The sequence below is a fragment of the Akebia trifoliata genome, chromosome 2 (genome assembly GCF_017979445.1).
Source record: "Akebia trifoliata isolate Shusen 1 chromosome 2, ASM1797944v1, whole genome shotgun sequence".
NCBI lineage: Eukaryota > Viridiplantae > Streptophyta > Magnoliopsida > Ranunculales > Lardizabalaceae > Akebia > Akebia trifoliata.
This window is the reverse complement of record NC_141376.1, coordinates 28,984,212-29,011,432: the sequence shown is the minus strand read 5'-3', so window position 1 is coordinate 29,011,432 and position 27,221 is coordinate 28,984,212. Positions and strand designations below refer to the sequence as shown.

Here is a 27,221-nt window from a genome sequence, read left to right as displayed (position 1 = left end):
TAAAATTACTTTTATTTGATTGTATTTTGTATATGTGATTTTAATTTGTTGTCAAATATATCTAATTAATCATTTTTTGATTTATTTTTTTGTTCAAAATATTTTTTTTGTAGGTGAATGGGTTAATTGTTCTATCGGATATCGGTGCAAATTTCAATTCATGTCATTGTGGCGCTTCGTTTCCATGATTTCTATTTTTACAAGTCTTTCTTAATTAATATTTGCCTTAGATTCGAATTACCCTAAACTCAAACTAAGTGTTATTAATGTATTTAAATTATTTTTGCATATATGAACCTATTTGTTATCATGTATTTACATTTTATCGAATTGCAATTAGTGCTTTAATTGATATTTTTAATGGTAAGTTTGATGCTCTTTAAATGTTGTGTTTGGAAAACAAGTTTGGTGCACTTGTGTAATGAAAATGAAACAACGTAACAATGTAAATATTTAATTTATTTATTTTGATAGGTATATTATGATTTTTTTTTAATTTTATATATATTTTTTGGTTCATTTTTTAATAGGAATCATTTCTAAAATTTTCTTGAGTTTTTCAGATTTTTTAAATGGTTAAAAACCATTGTCTCAATGTCGAAAGAGACGAGACGTATCATCTGAGTCAACTCGGTATCAGAACTAAACGAGACGAGACCAAATACCGAGTTTAAAAACCATGTATATGACTCCCCTTCATTGTCTTAGATCTCTCTCTCTCTCTCTCTCTCTCTCTCTCTCCTCGTCAAGAATTGAAGGTTGGGGTTTCTTTACAACCCATCGTTTATTACGAACCCATATTTTAACCCCCAAAATCTAATCTTATTTAACCTCCTTCAAAGCTTTCCTCTCCTTTTCAAGAATTGAAGGTTGGAGCCTACAACCCATCATCGAGTAAACATTTAAAAAATTTCTACAAAATCCAATCATATTAACAACTCCTCACATTTTTTATTATTATCCGCATGTAGGTAGTTTTTAGTATTCATTTAAACACTAGATCTCTTATCATTGCAATTTATTGATTTCTCATAACTTTTTTGCCATTTTTTAGAGAAATTCTATTGCGACACCACCCCAATTCATATGCATTCACTAAAAAATTGGCACATATCTTGGGGTGACATGGCAATAAAAACTCTTTTTTTATTTATTACAAAGTTAATTTCATGAAATTGCAAATTTAATAAAAAAAATAGTTAATTTGGCAAAAAATTGTTATTTAAGGAGGTGCTTAGATTGCAAATTGAATTTTTTAAATAATTAAAAAAAAGTTAATACAATTTTTCATTTTCCTTAGCAAATATTGACCAAACAATCTTATAATTTTATGTTGATATTTTGCCAGTGATACCAATCACAAAAGCTGTAAAAGGTAGTAAAACTCAATAAATGCAAAAAGTCATTAATGCAAAGTTTTGATTTGTTTGTTATGAATTCTAGTTTCTACTTCAAGATTTTGTGTTTAGGATGAACATAATCTCAGAGTTTGGGAAGCTACTTCCAGGAGGATCTTGTTTGTTACAGAAACTAACAAAATAATAGTAGAAAGAGATCGAAGTGATTATGTTACTTAATCGATGAGTTAAGAAGAATGAGGGGGTGAAATGACGATTTCACCCTCATAAGTTTTTCAATGTGGACTTTGATTTCACCCTCATAAGTTTTTTGATGTGGACTTCTATTAGTGACTCTTGTGTGAAAACAGCCTCGGCAAGGCTTCTCCAAAATGTACTTTTGGATTTCTTGCAAAATCTGTTGAAGGCTTGAAGCAGGAGTTGTTGCCCATAAATGTGCTTCATTTCAGCTCAATGACCAAAAAGTTGTCGAAAAATGCTGAAGCAAACAGACCCTTTATATTTTACGGATTTTTATGGCATACAAAGCAGGGCCTTAATCGAACGGTCAGAAACTAGCAATCAAGACTCCATTTTTATGTCAATGGGCCCGAAGGAGTGTCACGTGTTGGAAGGTCACTAAATCACCAAGAAGCCTGAAGAGTAGAAGAAAAAACACAAAAATTTCATTCGGAGAAGAGAGAGAGAGTGAGAGATGGGATTCGGTTCATTTGCTTTCCGAGCATCAAGAACATCTACTGCACTCAGCCGCTTATCTTCTTCTTCATCGTCATCTCCATTATCGATTTCTAGGGTTTTCTCATCTCAAAACCCTAACAACCAATTCTTCAGAGGAATTGTTTCCACACCAGATCTTCAAAATCCCGAAGCATCATCAGCATCAGCAAATCAACCTGAACCTGAAATCCATCCTCCTCGACACCCAATTGGTGGAGCTAGGGTTCACTTCTCAAACCCTGATGACGCAATCGAGGTTTTCGTAGATGGATTCCCCGTAAAAATCCCTAAAGGGATGACCGTTTTACAGGCTTGCGAGGTTGCAGGAGTCGACATTCCCCGTTTTTGTTACCACAGTCGACTTTCAATCGCCGGTAATTGTCGTATGTGTTTGGTCGAAGTAGAGAAATCGCCCAAACCCGTCGCTTCTTGCGCAATGCCCGCGCTTCCAGGTTAGATTCAGAAATAAATTTTGTAACTTTTGTAAATTTTGATGCTTTTCTATCTCTATGTGTTTTTGTTGGTTTGGTTTAATGGGAATTTTTGGTGTTTTCGGGATGAAAATCAAGGTTATAATCAAATACAATTTGTGAATTTTGGATCTCTCTGTGTTTTGGTTGATTTGATTTATTGGGAAATTTTGGTGTTATAGGGATGAAAATAAAGACGGATACTCCTATTGCGAAGAAGGCTCGTGAAGGAGTTATGGAGTTTTTGCTAATGAATCATCCTCTGGATTGTCCGATTTGTGATCAAGGTGGAGAGTGTGATTTGCAGGACCAGTCTATGGCTTTTGGATCTGATCGTGGTCGGTTCACTGAAATGAAAAGATCTGTTGTTGATAAGAATCTGGGTCCACTCGTGAAAACGGTGATGACTCGGTGTATCCAATGCACTAGGTCTGCATCGAGCCTATATTTTCTTTCATTTTGTTCATGTTGCTTTGCTAACTTGGAATGCTTGAATTGATCTATAAGTTTATTAGGTCTTGTTTTGGTATGATATCAAGTCACCATAAATTGATGTTTAAAAGACAAAATTTTGGGTGCCGAATATTTGATTACACTTCCGTGAATTGCCACAATTTTTTTATGGTAGGTGCTAATTTGGAATGCTTGAATCTAGGCCTAAGCTCTTAGGTTTTGCTTGGTACAACTACAAATCCTTGTAAATTGGTGTAAAACAAAAAATTGTGGTCCTTGAACCCACCTTCACCTTGCTAACCATAAAACCTTTACCTATAAAAAATAAATAAATTTGCGGGTGTCGAACCTCCATGAATCACCATGATTTTTAGTTTGGTGCTTCGTGTCCTTTTGTCAGGCTTTGACAAATTAATGGCACAAGGGCTGCATCACCTATATATTTTCTCTCAGTTTCTCGATATTTCTTTGTTATCTTGAATGCTCAAACTTAACCTAAACTTAGTTGTTACTTGGTAGGACCACAAATCACTGTAAAGTGGTGTAAAACAAAAGTTAGTGGGTGCTATGTGTTTATCACACCTACATGAATTTCGTTTTTTTTTTTTTTTTTTTTTTGTCAAGGTGCTTGGTTTAGGGTTGGCAATCCTAACGCAACCTGTGAATACAACTCGAAAAAAACACATAGGTAGTGGGTTTGGGTTAAACCTAATTATGTTTGGATCATAATTGTGTCAACAAGTCTAGCCCATTTATTAAATGACTCATGTCTAGGTTAGGGACATCCACCCGTTTATGTCTCCATTTATTTTCTTTTTTCTCTAATTATTTTTTATCGATCATTTCTATATTATAGGCAAGTTTGGAGGAGTGAAGGTGATAAGGATGGAGATAGATTATAAAAGGATGCTTTTATTATTACTTTTTTTCATGGGTAGAGATGTGTAGTTTTATTTTTATTTTTTTATAGATTATAGATAAATGTAGACTATGTTAAATGTGGTCGAGGTAACCAATAAAAGCAATACAAAAACACCCTTACAATTACACCTGGCTACACTCACTTCAATCTACAAAGCCATTGCCATCCATGGTTTAAAATCTCGTCTCGTTTCAATGTATCGGTTAACTCAAAATTCGATTTCGATACCAATACATTATCGATACATTGTGACACATTAAAAATTAAATCTTTTTGAGGAGACCTAGGCCAAGGGGAATATTATAGTTTGAAAACTCAAGTATTCTTCAAATATATATCAAAACATGGAGGTTTTTTTTTTTTTTTTTTAATTACTCGGTGGTGAAGGGCATGGTCTTAGTTAAAAAATACGGTGGGATGAAAGAAGACGAATAACATCCATATCCTCTCTTTATTTATGCAATTAAAGGATATCACTGGAAATAGGTTGATATTGATTTAGTTCTTCACTCATACGCATCAATGAAGGTCTGATCCAGAGTTTTATCATTTTGCTCTAAAGAGAAATATTGTTGAGTGATCTCATAAATTTAGGTTATACTGTTGGATCCGAAATACATGTGCCTCACTCGCTCCAAAATCTCCCTTGCAGTATTCAAAAACATAAAGTTAGCACTAATCTGCGGCTTCATACTGTTCCATAATCAAGTAACAATCTGAGCATCTTCCTGTTCCCATACTTCAATGTCTTTTTCATCAAGAGAATCCGACTTCACTTTGGTTAGATGAGATTTCTTACGGCTTTCAAAAATATCTCCACGGCCTTTGACTACTGTATGTAATTACTTCCATTTAAGCGAACATAAGTCATTTGAGTTCCAACTAAATCAATAGATATACCCAAGATAGTCTTCTGCTTCATGACGAAACTATTGATTGCCTAAGAATCAATAAAATCGCCCACAAAATTAATTTTCTTTGAGCAATGTGAACGTGATTCAGAGGTTTTCAGATATTTTTGTGAACGATTTTCTACTGTTGGAAAATCTCCTCGACACGAATTCCTTATAGCTATGATTTGCGAAATACCTCCAAAAAACAGAGAGAAATCTATTATAGTGAAGTTGCAGGGTTCTAAACTCCTCCAGATAAAATCACAGGGATCTAAAGACTTTTACAGATAAAATCGCAGATTTTCAATACCTCTCAAGATGAAGTCGCAGGGTACCTTGAAGGCCAGAAATACAATCTGAAACCTAACCACCATACCGCACCACAACCAACCACTAATAACTGATGAAAATCCCTTCATCTATTATCACATTGGGGATATTTTTCAATCACAAAGACAAAATCCTCCAAACAAAGGATTTTAACTACCACGAAGATAATAGATACAAATCAGATCAGAAAAATCTGCTTTATACCAAGAGAGAAAAGAAGAAGATGAAAAAAGGGGAAGAAGAGGGGAGAGAACCAAAATCTGATCACTAAAGAAGTTCTAATACCATGTAGAAGATCAGATTAGGGTTTAGGGAAGAAAAGAATGGAGAAAGTATGAGGAGTGGAACTTGACTCTCACTATGAACCGTAGTATATATATATATATAAAACCAGAAAATAAATGAAATTACACATATGCCCTACACATATATAAAATACCGATATATCCAACAATTCGTTATTTTGAAGTTTGATTATCAAATTACGTACTAAGTTTGCATCACGATCACAAATCGCCTCAAGGCTTTTCCCTTTGCACAAGCCACAATCACTTTTTAAAAATGGTTGAATGCGAAGCTGTTTGGGTTATCAGCAAAAGTTCATTTGTGCCTTGTTTCCCTTCCTCTGAGCTCATTTTAATTGTTATTATATATACTGAACTAGTAAACTTTAGAGAAAGTGCTGTGAAGACTATAGAGGAAGGAAATTGTTCCCATAAATTTACCTTTTTTGAGTTGAGAGATACCATTAAAAATTATTCAATTTTAAAATGTCCCCTTCTATGAGTTTCATTTATTTGTGGGAAGTAGTTTGTCTAATATATGCTGACGACAATCTGGGCATGTATAGTTTACACCTACGTATTTTCTATTTAGTTTTTTGATAAGAGTTATTAAACAGGTGTTAATGGGAACTAGTTATTTGGTCTGCCAGGTGTGTCAGATTTGCTACTGAAGTTGCTGGGGTTCAGGATCTTGGCATGCTAGGTCGCGGGAGTGGAGAGGAAATTGGGACTTATGTTGAGAAACTTATGACTAGCGAACTTTCTGGAAATGTGATAGATATCTGTCCTGTTGGAGCTCTCACCTCAAAACCTTTTGCTTTTAAAGCTCGGAACTGGGAGTTGAAGGGAACAGAGAGTATTGATGTTACTGATGCAGTTGGTTCCAACATTAGAATTGATAGTAGAGGTCCGGAGGTCATGCGCATCCTCCCACGGTTAAACGAGGTATTCTTTTACCAACAATCTGATGTTGCCTTTTTTTTTTATGTATAAAAAAAATCCTTTGTGGTATTAATTCTGATTGTAAGAGGCTTATTCTTGAAATCTTGATAACATCCTAACATAGAATTTATTTGAATTGCTTCTCACCTTTTACCCTAGGAAGGCTGCTTGGAACTTTATTGGTAATAAAACTTTGTGTCATGATATTGAAATCTACTATGTTCTCATTTATCTAGCAACTATTGGATAAGTACTTGGAGAAAACCTCATTGTTATGATCAAATTTCAATGGAGTTCAGTAGTTACAGCATAATGCCATGGAAATGGATTGCTATTTCATTCTCAATAAACACATCTATTTATGTTTTTCTTGTGTGTGCGCGCTTGTGTGTGCGCTTGTGTGTGCAAAGACAGGTCATGTGGATCAAGGTTGAAGGTGCTGGATTTTTGAGTTTAAGTGCTTGGAAATTGTGAATTGAACTAGGGATTAAGGTGGGTTAGGAGATCTGAAATTAGGGAACAAAACAAGTGTTTATCATCTGCACTGGAGCAAATTATAAAGTTTTGAAATGTTGGGGCATATTACATGAAACTTAATAGATGGTATTAGAGCAAAATGATAATTGGACTGAGTCATGCTGTCCTCAGTAGTCAGAGGAATGAAGTCTCACCTTAATCTGGACTTCTAGTTGATTGGATCACACCAATCAATCAAGGAAGTTTCAACTTTGGTGAACGGCAGCCAAAATCAACTTGCCTTCAACTCGCATTCTTTCATATCAAATAAGGTTCTCTCCTTTGGGAGATGGGCAGTTTCATTCCGTTAGTTACACCACTAAAATACTGGTTTTCCAAGTAGGAGGAGTAGCGTCCCAAGCCCAGTCTTTCTAGTCCATTCCATAATTAAAGAAGTTACATTGCAACGGTCATGGGATGTTCCCTATGTTTCTCTTTGAACAACTCAGCTTTCTAATAACATAGACATTTGACAGAAATGCAAAATTTAGTAGGGCTCTGATTTGAGTCTCCATTTTCTTTGCTATTTTAGCAAAACAAAAATCACATCGACATCTCTAATTTTTTTGTTAGCTGAAACTTCTAATAATCTAAAACTATTCCCATGTATCAAAATAAAAATAAAAATCTGAAACTATTAGATTTTCTAGGAATTTATTAACCAATCAAATTCTCTGTAGATTAGAAACTTTAATAAGTTCAATAAATCCATTGAACAAACAACAAAAATAGAAACCTATTCCTCATGAATGTAAAACTAGGAAAGATAAATTATAGATGAATGCATTCAGGAAAATGTAGTAGCAGCTACAATAAGTGATATACTAAGAGAGAGAATCGACTGAGATGCTTTAGGCATGTTCAACAAAAGCCGATTAAGCTGAAATTAGAAGAACTATTCTTGTTGAGGGTCCTAAAAGAGCGTGAGGAAGACCCAAAAGATCACGGATGGAGATAGTGAAAGCAAATGTGAACTTACTTTCAATAACAAAAGAGTTGGCTCTGGACAAAATGGAATGGGGAAACATGATTCGTTTGATGATCCTAGATTTTTGGCTAGTATTAAATTTTAATTAATGTGTTTATTTTCGTCAACCTGGAAATGGAAAATTTCATGGAAATTAATACTGTTTTTATGGTATCGTTGTGGGGATGTTATGGGTTTTTTTTTTTTTGAACTTTTGGACGTGATAGACAATAAAACATACATCGTAAAAATATTTGTGGAGAATTTTTAAAACTGTAGGATACGATACAAAAGACATTAAGATGGTCATAATTCAATTCATAAAAATATAATAAACAACCATATAAAAATGTGCAAGTGAAGATTAACTAACTTCCACCACACATAGGCACTATTATTTGAGAGTGCAATAAAAACCAACAATAATCTAAATGGAAATGAGACTAATAATGTCAAATTAACTACATACACCTTAATACAAGACATTTGCTTAATGAACAACTCATTAAGTACCATATTCACGCATTATTATATATAATTTGCATTTATTTTAAAAAAGATTTATGAATAAGTTATTAAGATGTTCAATTAATTAGAACATGGATGATTGTGTGTGCATGCTTATATGAACGTATTAATGTGCTTAGAATACATTAAAATAAGTTGATACAGATATCTAACTATACAATTCATTTATACTAATACTTGAATATTATGTATCTTTTTGTATTAGTCACTATTATTTGTACAAATAATTATCTTTTTGTTAAAATTCACTCTTCAACAAATATTTCATGAAATGAATAATTATTTCCTTTGAAATATATACAAAAGGAAATTGTCTGTTAATATTTTGGTATATTTAGTAGAACTAAATTTTAATGTTATGCTCATTTCTTTTTTTTTTTTCTTCCTTTGATACTTACCTTCTATTCTGTTAAGTAGATCTCATTGGCCTTCTCCATCCTTCTAATTTCTTTTTCATTAAGGTTCAAGTGTGAAGCAATCAAGTTGTGGTATTCAAGGCCTTGATAAAAAAAGATACTCAAATCCAATATCTAGTGGTCCCAATCAGGCTAGGTTTTGGTGTTTAGATCAACCAAGGGTAGCCTAAACATTCATGGGGTTAATGGGCTCGAAACGGTGGCGCGGCCTTTAAATTTCAAAAACCATAAAAAAGGTCATAACATCAATGCTCTTCAACAGTTATGAGTTATCTTCATAGCCATCATCATCATTGACAATGCATTGACCATCCAATTCTTTAGGGTCACCAACGAGAGCATTGTTCTTTCATTTAATTCTATATAGGTCTAGATAGCCGACCATATCTTTCTCTTAAGACGTGTCTTCTCAACTTCTTACTAATTGATGTAGGGGGGCGAACAATCTTCCTGTTCGTTCGTTGATTCTTAAAAGATTATTGAACTATTGATTCACAAAGAATACCAAGCAATCTACAAATAAAGAAAATTCTCTAGAAACAAAAATTTTATTAATCAAAAGATGTCCCCATATTGGAGTTACAATACTATTTATAGAAAAACACGAAAATATTCAAAATTACCAAAAATAGTAAGAACGACTAAGCATAGAAATAAAAACTATTTAACCCTAGAAGTAAGGCAGAATCGATGGTGCGTGATTTTGATTTTTACAATTAAGTTATTAACAAACTATTCTTAAAATAGCAAAATCGTCTAAAAAATAGGGTAAATGAAGGAATCAAGCCTAAAAATGAAAACTCCATTGCGAAGTAATGGATCTTGATAATTTCAACATTTTCATTCCAGAATGGGTCTCCTCGGATGATTCTGACTTCGTCGCTCATGCTTGGACGTTTGGATCACGAAATGTTCCATATTGAGGCTTCAACTTACACCAAAGAGACCAATTCCATTTGCTAGGTTTAATTATTTGAAAAAATGGAGACTATGGAGGGGTTTTTAGGCTTTTCACTCCTTGAGATGTGTGTCGATCCTAGATGTTGAGCTCTGTCTTGCTCTGTTAGTCTCTTCACGTGAATGGACTTTGATATTCTTTTGCTCCTCTAATGGCTTCTTGATCACCTCAGTCCTTTGTTCATTTCGTTTTAGTGGAGGCCTTCTGACTTCTTCGATCTGTGACTTTTCGTCTGTGTCACCAAGTCTACTTGAAGACTTTTTGGCCTTCTACTCCTTAGGATGTATCTTTTCTCCTATGTTTGGCTCTATGACCGACCTCCATGGTTGATGGCCTCGACTTTCGTTTTGGTTGTTGGTCTTTCTCTTAGGAGATGTCTTGATTCTCTTCCAGCTTGTAGGCGATGTTATCTTATATCTTTCCCTGGCATGTAGGCTTGATTTCCCTTCTTTGTTGGCGTTGGCTCGGTCATCTCCTTTGATTGGAAGACTTGGTTTTGAACTATGGGCTTCTGCCTCCTTCTTCGGCTCGTGGATCCCCTTCCGTTCCTTGTTGACGTGACTGTCCCCTTTTCCTGGTCGGTTCGATCTTCCTTCATTGTTGTTACAGACTTTGTTGAACTTGCTTAAAACCAGGCTTCACTTTTTGTTTTCGGTTTTCTCCTCCTTCAGACGACGGTCTGGAGCCTCCTAGTCCTTTGTGACTTCTAGCATGGTGGATGGCGAGAAGGTAGAAGGATGGGGGTCCCAGTGTTATATTTGCTAACGTTCGTCCAACGATTTTGTTAGTATACAGATAATATAGGGATAAATGGAGAAGAAAGTAACCAGTGGACTTGCAGGATGGCCTCTCTTATATGATTTTTGTCTCCCTTTTTCTTTTTTACTTCTCCATCCCCCATTCTTAGTCTGATGTTTTTGTTTCTATAGATGAATACTTAGGGACAGGTGTCACCACATGGCTGATTCAAATGATTTGCTTTGTTAGGGGCACACTTGAGTGTTTTGGGAGACGAACCCATCACTTGTCAGAGATTTTTTGCCTGATCTGTAAGTGTTGCAGGTAACTTAAATGTGAAAATATCTCTGACACATAGTGTCCCATCAGTCTGATTCAGATTTTTCTCGTACTTATCTTGGACGTACTCGGTTTTATGTGTTAACTTGGGATTGTTTCACGTACTGTGAATCTAGTTGAGTGTGAGTTGGGGATTGTGATTTAATCTCGGTGTGTCTACGAATAAAATGGTTTGCTTTTAAGAACTTTTTTCTCTTAGGTCTGTCTTAGATATTCACCGGACCCTAGGTCCGTTCTGAGTTTTGAACCGACTTAGTTGGTTCCTTTCAGTCTGACTGTATTTTGTTGTTCTATTCTCACCTACTCAAAATTCTTTCTTGCTCTGCTCTTTTGGGTGATCTTGGTTGGTACCGTGTTCTGCAATTTTCATGGCATGGGGGAACACCTACTCTTTTTTGCTTATGATACTCGTAGCTCAGGATTTAGTGTTCCTGTAACTTACTGTTTGGCTTATGGGTTTGAAAAAAAAAAAAAAAAATCTTTCTAAGTGGACTCTTTGTTTTATTTCTGTATGGCACATGTCCCTATCTTATAGTGTGACTAAAATGGTCTCCACAGAGATATTGCTGAAGAGTTAGGGGGCGATTGATTCAGCTTCTTAAAACTGCTGTCAGCTTCTGCTGTCAGAATCTGCTGTCTGAATTTGCTGTCAGAATCTGAAAAGCTGAAAAACTTGTTTGATAGAGCTTTTTAAAACTGCTGTGCTGTTGACTAGAATCTGACTGTGGACTGTTTGATACAGCTTCTAAAATCTGCTGTAGTAGGGTAAAATGACCAGAATGCCCTTAAGGTTGATAATGCAACCAGAATGCATAAAAATTACCAGAATACCCTATACATATATAATTACACTAAATATATATAAATATAATAAAATTATATAAAAAATTAAAAAAATAATTATTTTAATTTTAAAATGTTTATAATTCTATAAAAAATTATAGAAAAATTTATAATTCTATAGAAATTTCGGTAGCATCTCCTCTTAAAAATAGACATATGAAATTTTCCTGATAAACAAAATACCTGCATAATATCGACGAGGTCAAATTCAAACAAAATGGGGAACCCGAGTATCACCTTAGTGCTACTTTGTTATAACTCCAAGAAACAAGAGTTATATCTACACCATTACCACCTCAGTGCTTTTTGTGTATCGGTTAGGTTTGTCTCAATTGGCATTAGAGCCAACGCCACATCTTGGGCTTGAATCCCAAAATGAAAGACATGGAGAAAGGACTACCTAGGGGCTCCAAAAGAAAAAAAAAAGGTACTAAAGTGAATGCCACCATATAGGGGAAGGGTTACTTGGGGGGACTAATATAGAAGGGTACAAGAGTAAAAACCCCTAAGTAGTCCTTTCTCCATAATCTTTTACGGATAAACTTTTTATATGATAATAAGAATAATAATGGGTAATGTAATGTGATATGATTCATGTCATATACCCATAGACAACATAACAATTATATGTAATGATACATCATCCACAATGGCAACTTCATCTTGAAAAGGTCGAACTCATAATCTATGGTACATTTAAATTAATATGTTGCAATTGAGGAAAATAAAATAAAAATACGTCCCGAAATGGCACGCTAGTTCAATGGAGTGTTAGAATCTAACATTTGATCAACAAGCATAATTCACCCGATTAGAAAAATCCAAGAAACATTTGTTGATATTATTTTGTTTTGATCGGTAACATATGTTGATATTATAATCTCCCATACAAAAAACAAACCCACATTTTTTCCTTTGATCCTTCCATTCTAATAATTAAAAAAACTCCAATTTCAAGAAATTTTCACAATATACAGAACCATCACAAAGAAGAATTTTTTTTTCACCATTGATAAGAATAAATATGGGAATTTCAATAAATTATGAGTCCCAGACACATTAGAGAATCAAAATTTCAAGTATCAATCAAAGAAAAAACAACAGTACAAGCATACCCATTCATTCAAAATGTCCAAAAGAACTAGAAACAAAATCAAATAGAATTCTTTCACTACTTTGGGAGTAAAATGGTCAAAATCCCAAATAGCCATTAATAGTTCTAATCATAAACGAAAAATAAAAAATAAAATAAAATCAATAGGGCATATTTAATAAGAAAAAATGACATTTTTTCTTTCATACCGAGCATGATAGTTAGTAGAAGCATCGATGGTTTGCAAGCTTTTCTTGGGTGAAGCTGATTGGGCTGATCTAAACCTGGGATTTTGATTGGTTTGGATGGAGAAACGAGAATTGGGTCTTGTAGATTTGAAAAAATGAGTTGATATTTCAGGATAGGCAGCTTTTAATGGGAAGTTTCGACCCCGGCCTCAGCTTCCATTTGAGGCAATGTTTTGGTCAAGAGAAAAATCGAATTTTTCAAGTCCTGGCCGAAACATTCCAAGACGGTGCATTAACCATAGTACTTCCGTTGCCTACCAAACAAAATACACCCATGTGCATGGACACGCACGTACGCACATTTCATAGCTCTTGAGTGCTTGCAAGACTTAAGAAGAATGGTTTACCGGTTTCACTAATAACAACTACCATGCATGAAGACAACGATCAAGAATAAAACATATGATGACCGGAATTAGGGAAATTTAATTTGACATACCCTTCAAGTTTTGGTGAATATTAATGGTACCCGTGTTTTCAAACTTGCAACTCCCATTGATTGCTATATCTCATCAATCAAAATGTTAATTAAATGTTTCCATTTTCAGCCTGACCAAAATAGACACTAAAACCAAAATTTAATACATTGAGGGAGATACAAGTCGGTATTCTACTTTATTTGTCTTTTTGTTTTTTTTTTCTTTGTTTACACTTATATTTTGTTTTCTTCTTTATAGCTAAATTCTTACTTCCAGGTTGATCTTATATTCAACAAGCACAGAATGATCTTTTAAACACAAGCATTAAGGTACTTACAGAAAACATTCGCCCATCACGTGTTAATGCTACTGAGTGAGTGCCTCCACAGGACACCTAGATATATAATCAAGAGCAGATAAACCCAAACAGTTAATAATGAGGAGAGGGTGTAAAATCACCAAATAATAGAGAATTCTTCTTTCAACCCAAAACAACGTTATTATAAGATAAGATTCTGGTTTAATGTCAAAATTTCAGAAGTGCTCAAACTAAACAAACCCATTTTAACATTTTATCAAACAAACTAATAAGTGGAAGAATTCCAAACACTTGTTGAATCCATTGGTGTAAAAAGTTCAGAAGTATTCAAACTAAACAAACTCATTGTGACATTTTATCAAACAACTAATAAGTAGAGGAATTCCAAATAATTGTTGAAACAAAAATAAGATAAAAGTATAAACGAACCATGGAAATATCACAACTTTCCTTCAATCATTTTAAATAGAATAACAGAGTGAAAGAATGAATTAAAAAAAAAAAATTAAAAATCAAAGGGATGGAATTACAAGGCAGAAGTCAAATGATGAGCATCGACACTTCTGTAAAATTGGGAAACCCGACGAGTTGGTGGCTTCGGCTTTAGTTTCTTCCTCTGCAAACTTTTGCAAATATCTTACACCAAAGGGACGTGAACCAACAACAACTTCCATGCCAGAACCCAACCTAAATCAATTAATTCACTAAAGAGAAGAAGAACCCATGATCAAAGAAAAAACAAACGCGACTGTGAGGATTGGACGAAGAAAAAGCAGATTCAGATGATCCCAATACGAAAGAGAAGAAGAACCCATGATCGATGTGGGTGTCGGCAAGCTTCTATCGATTCAATAGATTTCAGTATTCACTCTGCAGAAGACTTATTTTATTTTTTTCCTTATTACACTCACCTCCATTGATGGAGAAGGATGAGTAGTGTAGGACAATATTGCAAAGAAGAGAAGTTGAAACTTGAAAGAGAGAAAAGGACAGAGAAGAGAAAACAAGGTTGAGAGATGTGCGAGATAGAGAGAGATGTCCGAGAGAGATCTGTGAGAGAGAGAGAGAGAGAGAGAGACCGAACAGAGAAGAGAAGAAGGTAAGCTCGTTTTAATCGCGGACTGTTGTTGGAATTTTTTAAAATGTTGAAGGGCATAAACGTCATTTCATATAACTGCGTTTAAACGCTGTTGTGCGAAGCTCCTCCCATCCGCTTTTCAAAACAGCGGTACATATCGGAAATTTGCGTTAAAAATTTTAAAACGCCGCATTTTGACGCTGTATCAAACACGAAAAAAAAAATAAAACGCCGCGTTTTGACGCAAACGCCGGTAAAATTGCGTTTTGAAGCGCAATCAATCGCCCCCTTAGTGTTTGGTGACTTCACTGATTGAATTTTCACTTGCTATTTAGATTTAATTGTTGACTCCACTGATTGTTATCTAATTAAAATAAATCAGTACACTACATAGGTATATCTGTCTATATATATATATATATATATATATCATGCAATTTGTGAGAAGGAGATGGATTTGTTCTATCCAGATATTTTTTTCCCTTGAATGAACTTTCTAGCATGCTGTGCTGTTTTATTGCAGGACATTAATGAGGAATGGATATCAGACAAAACACGTTTTTGTTACGATGGTCTGAAAAGGCAGAGATTAAATGACCCTATGATTCGTGGCCCTGATGGACGCTTCAAATCTGTGAGCTGGCGTGATGCCCTTGCTGTTGTTGCTGAGGTTGCCCATCAAGTTAAACCAGAGGAAGTCGTTGGAGTTGCTGGTAAGCTCTCTGATGCCGAGTCCATGATGGCTCTAAAAGATTTCTTGAACAAATTGGGGTCGAATAATGTGTGGTGCGAAGGAAACGGTGTACAACCTCAGGCTGATCTGCGTTCAGGGTTCCTTTTGAACAGTAACATTAGTGGTCTTGAGAAGGCAGATGTTTTCCTTTTTGTTGGTACCCAGGTATTGTACGTCGGACATCTTTAATTTGCTCTTTTAGTTGCATTTATCTAGGCTTGGTTGACCTAAGACTTCTTAAAGAAGAGAGCTGCTATTGGCACCCCAACTTTTACTTATTACACCCCCAGTTTCTTGAATTATTTATCACACCCCAATTGAAGATTAAAACACACTGTTCAAACATTACAAAGGTTTAGCTCAAATTATAATCTCAACATTACAAAACACTATGACACCCGTTCAAACGATTTCAGTAATTGTTTACAATTATGATTAGGCTCATATAAAACCCTAAACCCAAAAAATAGAAATCTAGCAAAAACAAATGAGAGAGCTTATATTAGCATCCCAGCTTTTACTTATTTTCAACCATTCATTTATTTTCTTTATTTTTAGTTGGAGTGTAATAAGTAAAATTTGTGGTGCCAATAGTAGTTCTCATTCTGTTATATATATATATATATATATATATATATATATATATATATATTAATTAGTTCATAAGTTTTTCCCCCCTTGCCTCCATCATTATTTGCAAATTTAATGTTCCAGTGTTCTATACTGTTAAGTCAATGAATGCAAGTTATCTTTCTCAGAGATGAGTACTCATTTTTTATTAGTAAAATTAGTGATACCAACATATTTTAGTTTTTCATTTGTATATGGTGTTAGCTAAAAGTAGTTTAATTCTTTAATCTTTCCTTTTAAAATATGTACATGTTGAAAAGCAGAGAAATGCATCTTTTCTGCTACATGGGACAAGCGGCAGACTCAGATACAGAAACAAAGTGTCTGGCCCACCCATTGTCACAAATTGAATACCTTGTTATGTCTAAATGATCCTGTTTTCTCATTTGTACAAGATGTAAGCTGAAAACATTAATAACTTGGGAAAGCAGAAAACTAAAGAAGAACAAACAGGACAAGGACGACAAATCACTTGATTTCTTGCAATACCAATTTGTTTGACGGTTTCTCCTCTTTGTGGTTTGTTAGGAATTATGGAAAGAGGAAAACATAGGGGTCTTTTAATGTGAAAGAAGAGGTGTTCTGACTATAATTTTAAGAATTAAAGTTCTTTTATGCAAATGGTCCTCAGTTTTCATGAGCATTAAGCTGTTTTTCTTTGTTAACTTTGTTTCTTTTAATGCATATAAATTGTATATTGGATTGGCCTAGTGGCAAGTGGATCCTTGATAAGCTCCTCAGGAAGGGTAGGTCAAGTGTTTGAAACCCCACGAAGCAATGAATTCCTTGGGGCCACCCTCTAGGGTCCTCGACTCAACCAGTTGCACGTAGGACTTTCCAAGGGGGCGGTGCATGTGACCATGGGATTAGTCTCACCCGAAGGGTGGGGATACCCACGATAAGTGAAAAAAGAAATGTATACGAAGGAAGAAGAATTTTTGTTTTGCATAGTAATCTTTGGTAGGTTGCTTTGACCACAATGGAGTCTACTTTTTTATATTTTATAATATCAAATACAGATGGATCTTATTCAAAGGGACTGGCCCATTGTTAGTACTCTCATCTTTTACCTAGTATAGAAAATTTGGCGTATCAGGTTTGGACAGATGACTACTTCTATACTAAATATGTATGCTAAACGTTTTCTAGGTGTACAGTCTAGAGCTTTTTACTGTATTGAGGGGATTTCTTTACATCTGAAGTCCAGTGTCCATCCATTAGAAAGTCATCTAAATTGGCCATGTGTGGATAGAGCCGATTGTCCGCAAAAGCCCTATACTCAACCAGCTGTTTTATTTAACCCTTACGAATTGCAGTCATCAAGTTTTATAAGCAAAAGCCAAGATAAGCTTGCCTCCCGTAGATATTAGTGGAGTGTTAATGGGCAACATGCCACGTGAATAGGCACATTTGGGCCTACCACCTAGCTGCCACATGTAAAGAAAATCCTACCATCCCTTTAGCTATGAGTGGGTCCTCTTATCTTTGTAGTCAAAATTTGTTGCATCTTTTAATTCCAAGTTTGACCTTGATTTAAACTGTTGGTTCATGTTAATGATATCCTTAGCGTGTCTTTCAAAGAGATCAAATTGAGAGTCTCTAAAAAGTTTTGCATGTTGAAAGACGACGTGCGCAGTGAGAGATCTACACGTTGAGGGATGTTTTGCACTGGGTTTCCTCTATATATACTTGACTTCTTTTTTGAGCTTTAAAAAAAAAGAAAAAAGAAAAAAAGATCAGAACCATTGTTCCTTCTAAATCCTGTTTTTTTCTTGTTAATTTTTCTTTTCTTTTATTCGTTTTTGTCAAAGTCTGGAGTACATCGGAGAGTTTTACCCAATCTCTTTTACTGTGTTGAAGGACATCATTCCCATTGAATCCTTGGAGGGAAATCACATACACTTAACAACACATAGAGGAGCAGGGTGATATTTCCTTTAAAACTGCGTGTACAACACATATCTCGGGCAATTTAATTCAATTATTTGGTTGCTCTCTCTGTGTTACAGTTACCATCACTGCTCAATTGAAACCATCATTCAAAAATTGGATCACGATTGAGAACATAACTCAAAATTTGATTTGCATAATAATTCCTTAATCCGGGTCAATTCATTTCATCATATTGCTTTGGTTAATTTTTCTACCTAAGTATTGCTTAATTCGAATTAAACATTACTTGCTTTAATTACAAATTTCCACAAAAATCTAAAGGAAATATTATCTTTAGTAGTTGTTAATTCAACTTAATCATAAATGGTTGTGGTTAACCATCTTGAAAAATCCAAACCATTTGATGGCGGTAAAAAATATTATTTTATTTGACCACTTGCAATTTGTTGATATGTTACTTGAATTTGGACTTGCCAATGATTCTGAACATGAACGTGCTAGATCTGAAATAATTAGTATGTGGAATCATAATAATTATCTGTATATGAATTACATTTTAAATGACTTGATTTTATCCCTTTATGATGTTTATGTTCATTATAACATTGCTAAGGAACTGTGAGACATGCTAGTGAAAAAGTATATTACCATAGGTTTTTGGTCTAAAAAATTTATAGTTGGAAGGCTCGTAGAATTCAAAATGGAGGATGGAAAATTGGTTATGGCCCAAGTTGAGTTGCAATTGCTAATCCATGAAATCCTAGTAGAATGGTACAAAATTTGTGAAGGATTTCAGGTTTTCTCAATCACTAAGAAGCCATTTCCTTTCTAGAAGGACTTCCAAGACTAGTTTGAAATAGAACAAAAAAAAGCCCCCTAGAAGATCTGTGTTAGACTTCATATACAGAAAGATAATAGGTTTAATATAAGATGAAAGAGAAGAGTTCTCAATTTAGATCTAAAGCCATTCTTATTGAAGGGAAATTCGATAGATCCCATAAACCCAAGTCTGATTTCAACAAAAAATCATTTGACAAAAAAAAGAAATCTTAGGGGATTTTTAAAAGCCCAAAGGAAATTGCTTTGTTTGTAGGAAACTTGGTCATCTGGTTCGGTTATGTCGTTATAGGAAATGACAGGTCTAGTTAAAGGGCAAGCAACTCGAAGTTCAGGGTCATATGGCTGATGATGGTAATTTTTTTGTCGTGGTGTATAAGTTAACTTTGTTATTGACATGAGGGATTGGTGGGTTGACACCGGAGCTACTAAGCATATTTGGCAAACAAATTCTTTTACCTCTTATGAGTCATTGGGGGAAGGTGAATAACTGTACATGGGCAACTTCTCAATCTCTAAAATGGCTGAAAAATGGATCTTGAAAATAAAGTTAACATCTGATAATCACCTTATGTTTAAGGAATAAGGATGTTCCGCATGTTCTAGATGGGGGGGGGGGTCTGTGGGTGGTCAATGCACATCCTTAATGAAGAGTCCCGCTTGGTAAGGAGTGGGGACACCTTGAGTTACCAAACAAAATAAAAAAGAGAAGGATGGGTTGCTTAATCTGACCTCAAAACCTTGATTTTCTTCTCTAATTAATTCTTGTTTAAATCTTTCTAAGGCCTCATCTTTGCTTTTTAATAAATAAACTATGCAAAACCTAGAAAAATTATCAATAGAAGTTATAAAATATTTATTTCCACCTCTGGCCTCCTACCTTTTTAGATCACCTAAATTGTTGTGAATTGATCCTAAAATTTTTAGAATTTGGATTCTACCTTAAAAGATTTCCTAGCGAATTTGGATTCCACACAAATTTCACACTTTTAGTCTGTTAGATTAGTTGACTTAGAAATCAATCCTAAGTTGACTAATTTATTCATTGAAGATTTGCAAACATTACCTTATCCTCTTATCTACTGACGTAGTGGAAGAGTGTGAATCAATAGATTCTATAGGTAACAAGCAATAACTAAGAAAATAAGGCATATAAAGCTAAAAAGTAATTAAGAAAGAAAAGATAATTGAATTGATATGTTTTGGAATTGATTGAATTTCATTTTTGAGGCTCCTTATATAGATAATTTTATCATTACAACTTAGAAATCTTTTAAAATACTAAAAAGTAACTTTCTAATTATTTATAATATAATACCAACTTTCTAATCCTATTAGAACTCAATTTAGACACCTAAAAGTACTTCTAATTATAGCCTAAAGAATAAAACGAATTTGGAAAAGAAAAGAAACCTGAAAACAAATTAGAGACTAAACAAATTAGAAAGTAGACAAAATCAAAATTTCCTAAAGTTGAAATAAAACTAACTAAACAACTTCTAAATTGCTTAAAACTGAAATAAACTAAAGAAATATGACTAAAATCAAAATTTGATTGAGTATTGACCCAACCTGGTCAACTTGAACTAGGCAGGTAAAAAACGAGTTGACTTGGTCAAACTGAGTCAACTCAGTTAGATTTGAGTGGTTTGATTCGGCCTTAAAAATTTCCTCAAGAGTGATCTGTTTTACATCAACTAGATGTCCTACATCATCTATCATGCCAAAGATTAAAAGACTTAATAAAGAAGAAAATCCATTTTCCTACAAAAGACCTTCCCTTGGATAGTACAAAATTATCTGCCTCAAATACTAGCTTAAAAGCTTTTTTGTTAAGTAGAGATCCTAAAACCAGGTTCTTTCTTGTGTCTAGAACATGTAGAAAATCCTTGCGCATGAGGTGATTCCCAGATGTGAACTTTAGTGCCACGGTCCCTTTTCCCACCACGTTAGAAGCTAATGAGTTGCCCATGTACACTGTTCACCTTCCCCCACAGACTCAGAGGAGGTAAAAGTATTTTTGTTTACACAAATATGAAGGGGCGGAGCCAAGAAGGGACCACTCTCAATTTGTTGTAATTTATAAATATCCATAAAGATATCCATGTGTTTTCAAGCTCCTCACAAACCCTTTTGGTTGTATTGCCCCCTCCCCCCCAACCCCACCCACAAACACAAGTTTTGGGTGATTTGGAAACTCCTCCACCTTTTGATGAATATTTGAGATACCCTACTTATGTTTATAAATTGTGGAGATTAGTTGCTTGGATCAGATGGAAGGAATTGTGAGATCAGATAGAGCTACTAATGGGGGCCTATGCTGCTTAATCGCTTCTTCTGGTGGGTTAGATGGAGGTTCATTAGTCACAAATGGAGAACAGGAGTGAGATGCTTCACTCAGCATACCCCATTGACCTTATTGCCCTTCCCCCAACCCCAATTATTTGAGTGATAGATTCCCTTTGTTTAATTGGTAAATATTTAAGCTACCCCTATTTTTTCAAATTTATGACATACCCCTATGACCTTGTTCTTTCTTTACTAAGGTAACATAAATGACCTAAATACCCTCATTTTTGACCTGTCATAGAAAAGTCTTTAATTTTTATTAATTTTTTCCCCTTAAAATCATTCATCTCCAAGTTCTTAACCCCTATTGTAAATTAATTTTAATTTTAATTTCATTTTCAATCCATCGTTTTGAACATCACCTTTTTACCCCTTGCAGAAATCATAGAATTTTCTATTAAAAAAATATCATAATATTCTAATTCAAAAATCTTATTTCTTTAGATTTGGAACTTAAAGTAAATTAACTTGAAGGTTGAAAACTAGGAATTTTTTTTATCCAAAAGGTTGAAAATGACTTATTTTGGAAAGAGAAATCAAAGTTTTTCTTGTTTCAAATTGAAGACGAGGGTAATGGGGCCATTTTGCATTAGTCAATCGGAGAAAACCAAAGCCAAGGTGGCATGTAGGAATTTTGGTGAATATTTGAGATATCTTATATTTTTAAGCTGGTGACGTTACCTTTGACTTGGGTTTGCTTTCATAAATTAATGAGAAATGACCTAAATGCCCTTTTCTTCAACCGCTAACAAAAAAACCCCTTGTTTTCCCCAAAACCAATCATCTTCAAGCTTTTCAATTTTACCATCAACTATAGTTTACCCCCTTGCCATAAAATCCTAGCTCCGCCCTTGCAAATATGCTTGGTAGCTCTGGTGTCATCTCTCATGTCAATAACAAAGTTAATTTCATACACTACGATAGAAAAAATACCATCCTTAGCCACATGAGCCTGAGCTTGGGATTGCTTGCCCTTTAACTTGTCATGTCCTTTCCTATCATGACAGAACCAGGCCAGATGCCCAAGCTTCTCACAAACAAAGCAATTTTCGTTGGGGTTTTTTAAATGTTGCCTTGGATTTTTTTTATTGTTTTCAAATGATTTTTTCTTGAAATCAGACTTAATTTCTCGGGTTTTTCAGATTTTCCTTCAATAAGATTTACTTTAGATCTAAATTAAAACTCTTTCATCTCATTTAATCTATGGTCTTCTTCTATACGAAGTCTAGTAATGATATCTTCTGGTGACATTTCATTTTTCTAGTGTTTCTAACTAGACTTGAAGTAGCAAGAGGTAGTTTTTCAATGATTGAGGCAGCTTGAAATGCTTCACAAATTTTATACCCTTCTATTAGGATTTCATGGATTATCAGTTGCAACTCCTTGATTTAGGCCATAATCAATTTTTCGTCCTCCATATTGAATTTTAGGAACCTTCTAATTACAATTTTTTAGACCCAACGTCTTCGGTAATATATTTTTTCTCAAGCAATTTTCATAGTTCCTTAATAGTGTTGTAATCATCATAAACATCATAAAGGGCTAGAATCTAGACATTTAAAATGTAATTTTTACACAGATAGTTATTGTGATTCCACATACTACTTATTTCAGATCTAGCAGGTTCATGTTCAAAATCGTTGGCAGGTCTAGGTTCGAATAACTTCAGTATTTTAAAAAACCTACGCCTCGAGGCATGAGATGTACGCCTCAAGGCGAAGTGTAGCCTTCATGTCTTGAGGCTTATGCCTCAATAGGTTCACAGAAAATTCATAACCCTATTAAATAGAAGAGTTTTTACATGACCCTACTAAATAGAAAAGTTTTTTGTCTTCTAAACTTAGATTATCAGGAGATCTCTCAAAATCTCTCTTTGAAATCCTAAAATCTCTCTACACCAAGATTTCTTCCTAAAGGCTCCAATACTCATCCGAATTCGAATCCGTCAGTTCCTACAACTTTCTTACGAAGATTGTGATAAAATAGAACTAAGAAATCAAGGATTTTCTAAGGTTTTGAGGTATGCGAGTTTTATATGTACATTCTTGAACTTTTTGCCCCTTTTTTTTTTTTTTTTCCAAAAACTCATATTTCTCTCTTGTTTTTGTCTTTGATTCTTTTGTTTTTTTGTTCTATCCTACCTATTTTTAGTTGTTTTAATTCTTCTCTAATTTATAATAGGGTCTAAAACTCCATTCTTAGGGTTATAGTTGTTTATTTGATGTTTGAGATACTCTCTGAGTGATGGTACATTGCTATTTTGCTACTATATTACATTGTTACTTCCTTATATTTTTAATGTTTAATTTTTATTTGACGCTTAAAGGTAGTTTACTTGTTTTTATATTTTTTCTGAATTTATTATAATTTTTATATATTTTTTGGGATTTTTTTTTTAATAATAATTGAGGCTTACGCCTCGCCTCAAGTACGCCTTAGGTACTTTAAAACACTGAATAACATATTAGCAAGTTGCAAAGTGGTCAAATAAAATAATATTTTTGATTGCCGTCTCTTGAAGTTCAAGCCATTGAATAATCTCAATTGGTTAACTACAACCATTTTTTATTAAGTCAAATTAACAATTATTAGAAGACAAAAATAGTATTTCCTTTAGATTTTAGTATAAATTTGTATTTAGAGCAGTTAATGTTTTATTCAAATTAAGCAATACCGGGCTAGAAAAATTAACTAAAGAAAAATAATGAAACTTACTGATCCGGATTGAAAAATTATTGTACAGATCCAATTTTGAGTTATGTTCTCAATCATGGTCCAATTTCTTATTGTTGGTTCAAATCGAGCAGTGATGGTAACTGTAATGCGAAGAGAACAATCATATAGTTGAATTAAATTACCTGAGGTAATGTACACGCAGTCCTAAAGGAAATATCACTTTGCTCGTCTAGATGTTGTTGGGTGTATGCGTTTCCTTACCAAGATTCAATGGGAATGATCCCTTTCACCAACAAAGTAAAAAAACATCAGGTATAACTCTCACATGTATTCCAAACTTTGAAAAAAAAGAATAGGACTTAAGAGAAAATAACAAGAGATAGAAGTAACAATTGTTCTGATTTGATCTATTTTTTGTTTTTTAAACCCAAAGAGATGTCGAATGTGTAGAGAGAAAACTCTGTTCAAAACGTCTCTTAACATGTAGATCCCTCAATGTACATAACGTTTTTCAACGTGCAACACTTTTAAAGATACTCTTAACGTTATCTCTTTGAGAGATGTGTTGAGGATACGGTTAAGAGGATCCAAGGGATTAAATCAAGGTTAAAATTGGAATTAAAATATAAAACAAATTTTGACTAAAAAAGATAGGAGGACCCACTCGTAGCTAAGGTTCTAGAGTATAGCTCCTGAAACTTAGTAATGTTTGAGATAGGTCCTAGATATTAATGGAACTAATCAACAAACTAGAAGAGCTTTTCCATTAAAGAGAGGACACCCAACAGTTACAATTGAGTTTTGCTTCATAAGCTTCTCTTACTAGAATCCCTATCCATAGTTGTTGACCAAGTAGATGTTGTATCCCAAGGACTGCTACTCCAAATTTTCGTTAGCGAATGGTCTATTGATCCATGTAAGAGGCTTAATTTCTTGAGGGTAGTACTCCATGTTCTTACTGTCCTTTTTCACTCCTGCCGGTGGGTCCATTGTTGGGTGTATATTTTCATCCACTCTCTGGTGTGCCGTACCCCAGTTAAGCCCTGTGACCCTCTTATATTCATAGTTCTCCTCCTCTCCAACAGATTGGTCTTTTGGAGTAGTTGGTTGTTTAACATCCACATGGATATCTTGTTGGATAATCCAACCATACAATGAGTTGTCCTTACCATGATGATCACCAAAAACCCTTCCTTGCAGATAATGCTAACATTGTGAAAATTGCCCTGAAGTAGTAATGGTTTAGTTGAAAATTCCAGATTTTCCAATTTCAAGCTAACTTCTCATGAAGTTAGTAACGTCAGCATATGATTATAAGCAGCTCATTATATGGTTGCGATTATCCAACATGCTATCCATATGGGCCTTATCCACATTCTACCTGTTTTAAGTGCTGGAAACTTGTTCAATCACCAAATTTAAAAAAGATTAAATTAAATGCCATTACCTTTTCTTAAATGGGTTTATAACTTTCTAAATTAAATATTCTGGTAATTAACTCCTTAAATGAAGTTATAAACATCGATCGAGTGTTAGGGTTTATAACTTTCTAAAATCAATGTTCTGATAATTTCCATAATCTTAATACTTTAACTTTGGTTGATCAAGTAAATAATGTTAAAATGGAGAATCAAATGATTGTGGAATACATGCTCTGTAAGTTCATAGTGATATCTGTTACGGTGCATATATAGAATACATTCTTGTAAATGCCATGTGATTTGTAAATTGAATTTGTGTGCGGGCGTCATATTTGTCTTACGTTTGTTCTTTTCATCATGGAAAATTGGATTTTATGTTATCTAACGTTATATCTTTGTCAAAATGCCAGCCAAGAGTAGAAGCTCCTATGGTGAATGCTAGAATCCGTAAGACAGTCCGAGCAACCCAAGCAAAGGTGGGCTACATTGGCCCTCCAACCGATCTCAACTACAATCACCAGCATCTTGGCCATGGTCCTCAAACACTTATAGAAATTGCAGAGGGTCGCCATCCATTTTGCTCAGCTCTTTTGACTGCAAAAAACCCATCCATCATTGTTGGTGCGGGGCTCTTCGAACGCGAAGACAAGGACTCAATTCTCTCTGCTGTAGAAGCCATAGCAAAATTTGCAAAGGTCGTAAGACCTGATTGGAATGGCCTCAATGTTCTACTTATGAATGCATCCCAAGCCGCTTCCCTCGACCTTGGCCTTGTTCCGGAATCTGAAAACAGTATCAAGTCGGCAAAGTTATTGTATTTAATGGGTGCGGATGACGTGAACTTAGAGAAACTCCCAAGCGATGCATTTGTGGTTTATCAGGGTCACCATGGTGACCGAAGCGTCTATCGTGCAAATGTCATCTTCCCATCTTCGACATTCAGTGAGAAGGAAGGGACTTTCGAGAACACCGAAGGGTGTGCGCAGCAAACATTACCAGCGGTCCCAACAGTTGGTGATGCCAGAGATGATTGGAAGATAATCCGGGCTTTGTCGGAAGTTTATGGAAACCGACTTCCTTATGACACTCTTGAGGCTGTTCGGTCTCGTATTAGGGCTGTGGCACCGAATTTGTTGCACATTGATGAGAGGGAGTCAGCAACTCCGGGTTCTGCTGCACTAAAGCCGGGATTCCGCCAGAAGATGAGTATGGAAGCGTTTGGGACTGCAGTCGAGAATTTCTACATGACTGATTCGATTACTCGAGCATCAAAAATAATGGCGCAGTGTAGTGCATCTTTACATTCGAAGAAGTGAGTTCCAAGAAATCAAGTTGTAAGGTTCTTTTTGGAGAACAAAAAAATTACATTTTGCAATGCCATAAGGTGGTAGTTGTGCTCATAAATGGCAATTTTAATCTTATCATTCTTGGTTGTTACCATGTAAATTTATGAGTGGCTGAACCTGTTTTGAGCTGTATTTGCTTTGTTGCTTTTATGTAGTTTCTGTTGTGACTTCAAATTTGACTGTTAACTTGAAGAGTTTCTACAGTCAATACTCTTTTTAATAAGTTGAATGTTCATATAACTATCAGGGTGGTCATTTTGCTCATATTAGGAATCAAACACTACATGTGTACCTCTAGATTTGAATGTAAAAAATTATAAATATAAATAAGTAATTTAGTAAGAAGTATTTTTTCTTTCCCAAACCAAAGCTTAATCATTTGTTACTTTAAAAATGTCTTTATGTTCTGAAAAAAAATTGTATTAAGAAAAAGTTCTAGGAAATTCTGTTTAAAAAAAATGAGTAATTTAAAAACTTCTTAAATAATTGTTGATATATTTAAAAT

The 27,221-nt window shown here is 34.5% G+C and overlaps 1 protein-coding gene and 1 long non-coding RNA gene across 2 annotated transcripts; one reads left to right on the top strand and one right to left on the bottom strand.

Moving 5' to 3' along the window:
* The first annotated feature begins 1,997 nt into the window (after positions 1–1,997).
* EMB1467 (NADH-ubiquinone dehydrogenase) lies at positions 1,998–26,956 on the top strand. The gene is made up of 5 exons (XM_086432250.1): positions 1,998–2,527; positions 2,728–2,974; positions 6,078–6,372; positions 15,355–15,729; positions 25,781–26,956. The coding sequence occupies exons 1-5, from the start codon at positions 2,053–2,055 to the stop codon at positions 26,684–26,686; spliced, it is 2,298 nt and encodes a 765-aa protein (XP_086288376.1). The 5' UTR covers positions 1,998–2,052; the 3' UTR covers positions 26,687–26,956.
* Positions 13,640–14,961, bottom strand: LOC147410064 (uncharacterized). The gene is made up of 2 exons (XR_015175591.1): positions 14,284–14,961; positions 13,640–13,828 (listed from the first exon to the last, which is right to left on the bottom strand). It is a non-coding gene; the product is annotated as an uncharacterized LOC147410064 (long non-coding RNA).
* Positions 26,957–27,221: the final 265 nt, after the last annotated feature.

Coding starts and splice junctions, on each gene's coding strand:
- EMB1467 (XM_086432250.1), top strand. CDS start 2,053: ATGGGATTCGGTTCATTTGCTTTCCGAGCATCAAGAACATCTACTGCA. Junction 2,528..2,727: donor CGCAATGCCCGCGCTTCCAG/GTTAGATTCAGA, acceptor TTGGTGTTATAG/GGATGAAAATAAAGACGGAT. Junction 6,373..15,354: donor TCCTCCCACGGTTAAACGAG/GTATTCTTTTAC, acceptor GTTTTATTGCAG/GACATTAATGAGGAATGGAT.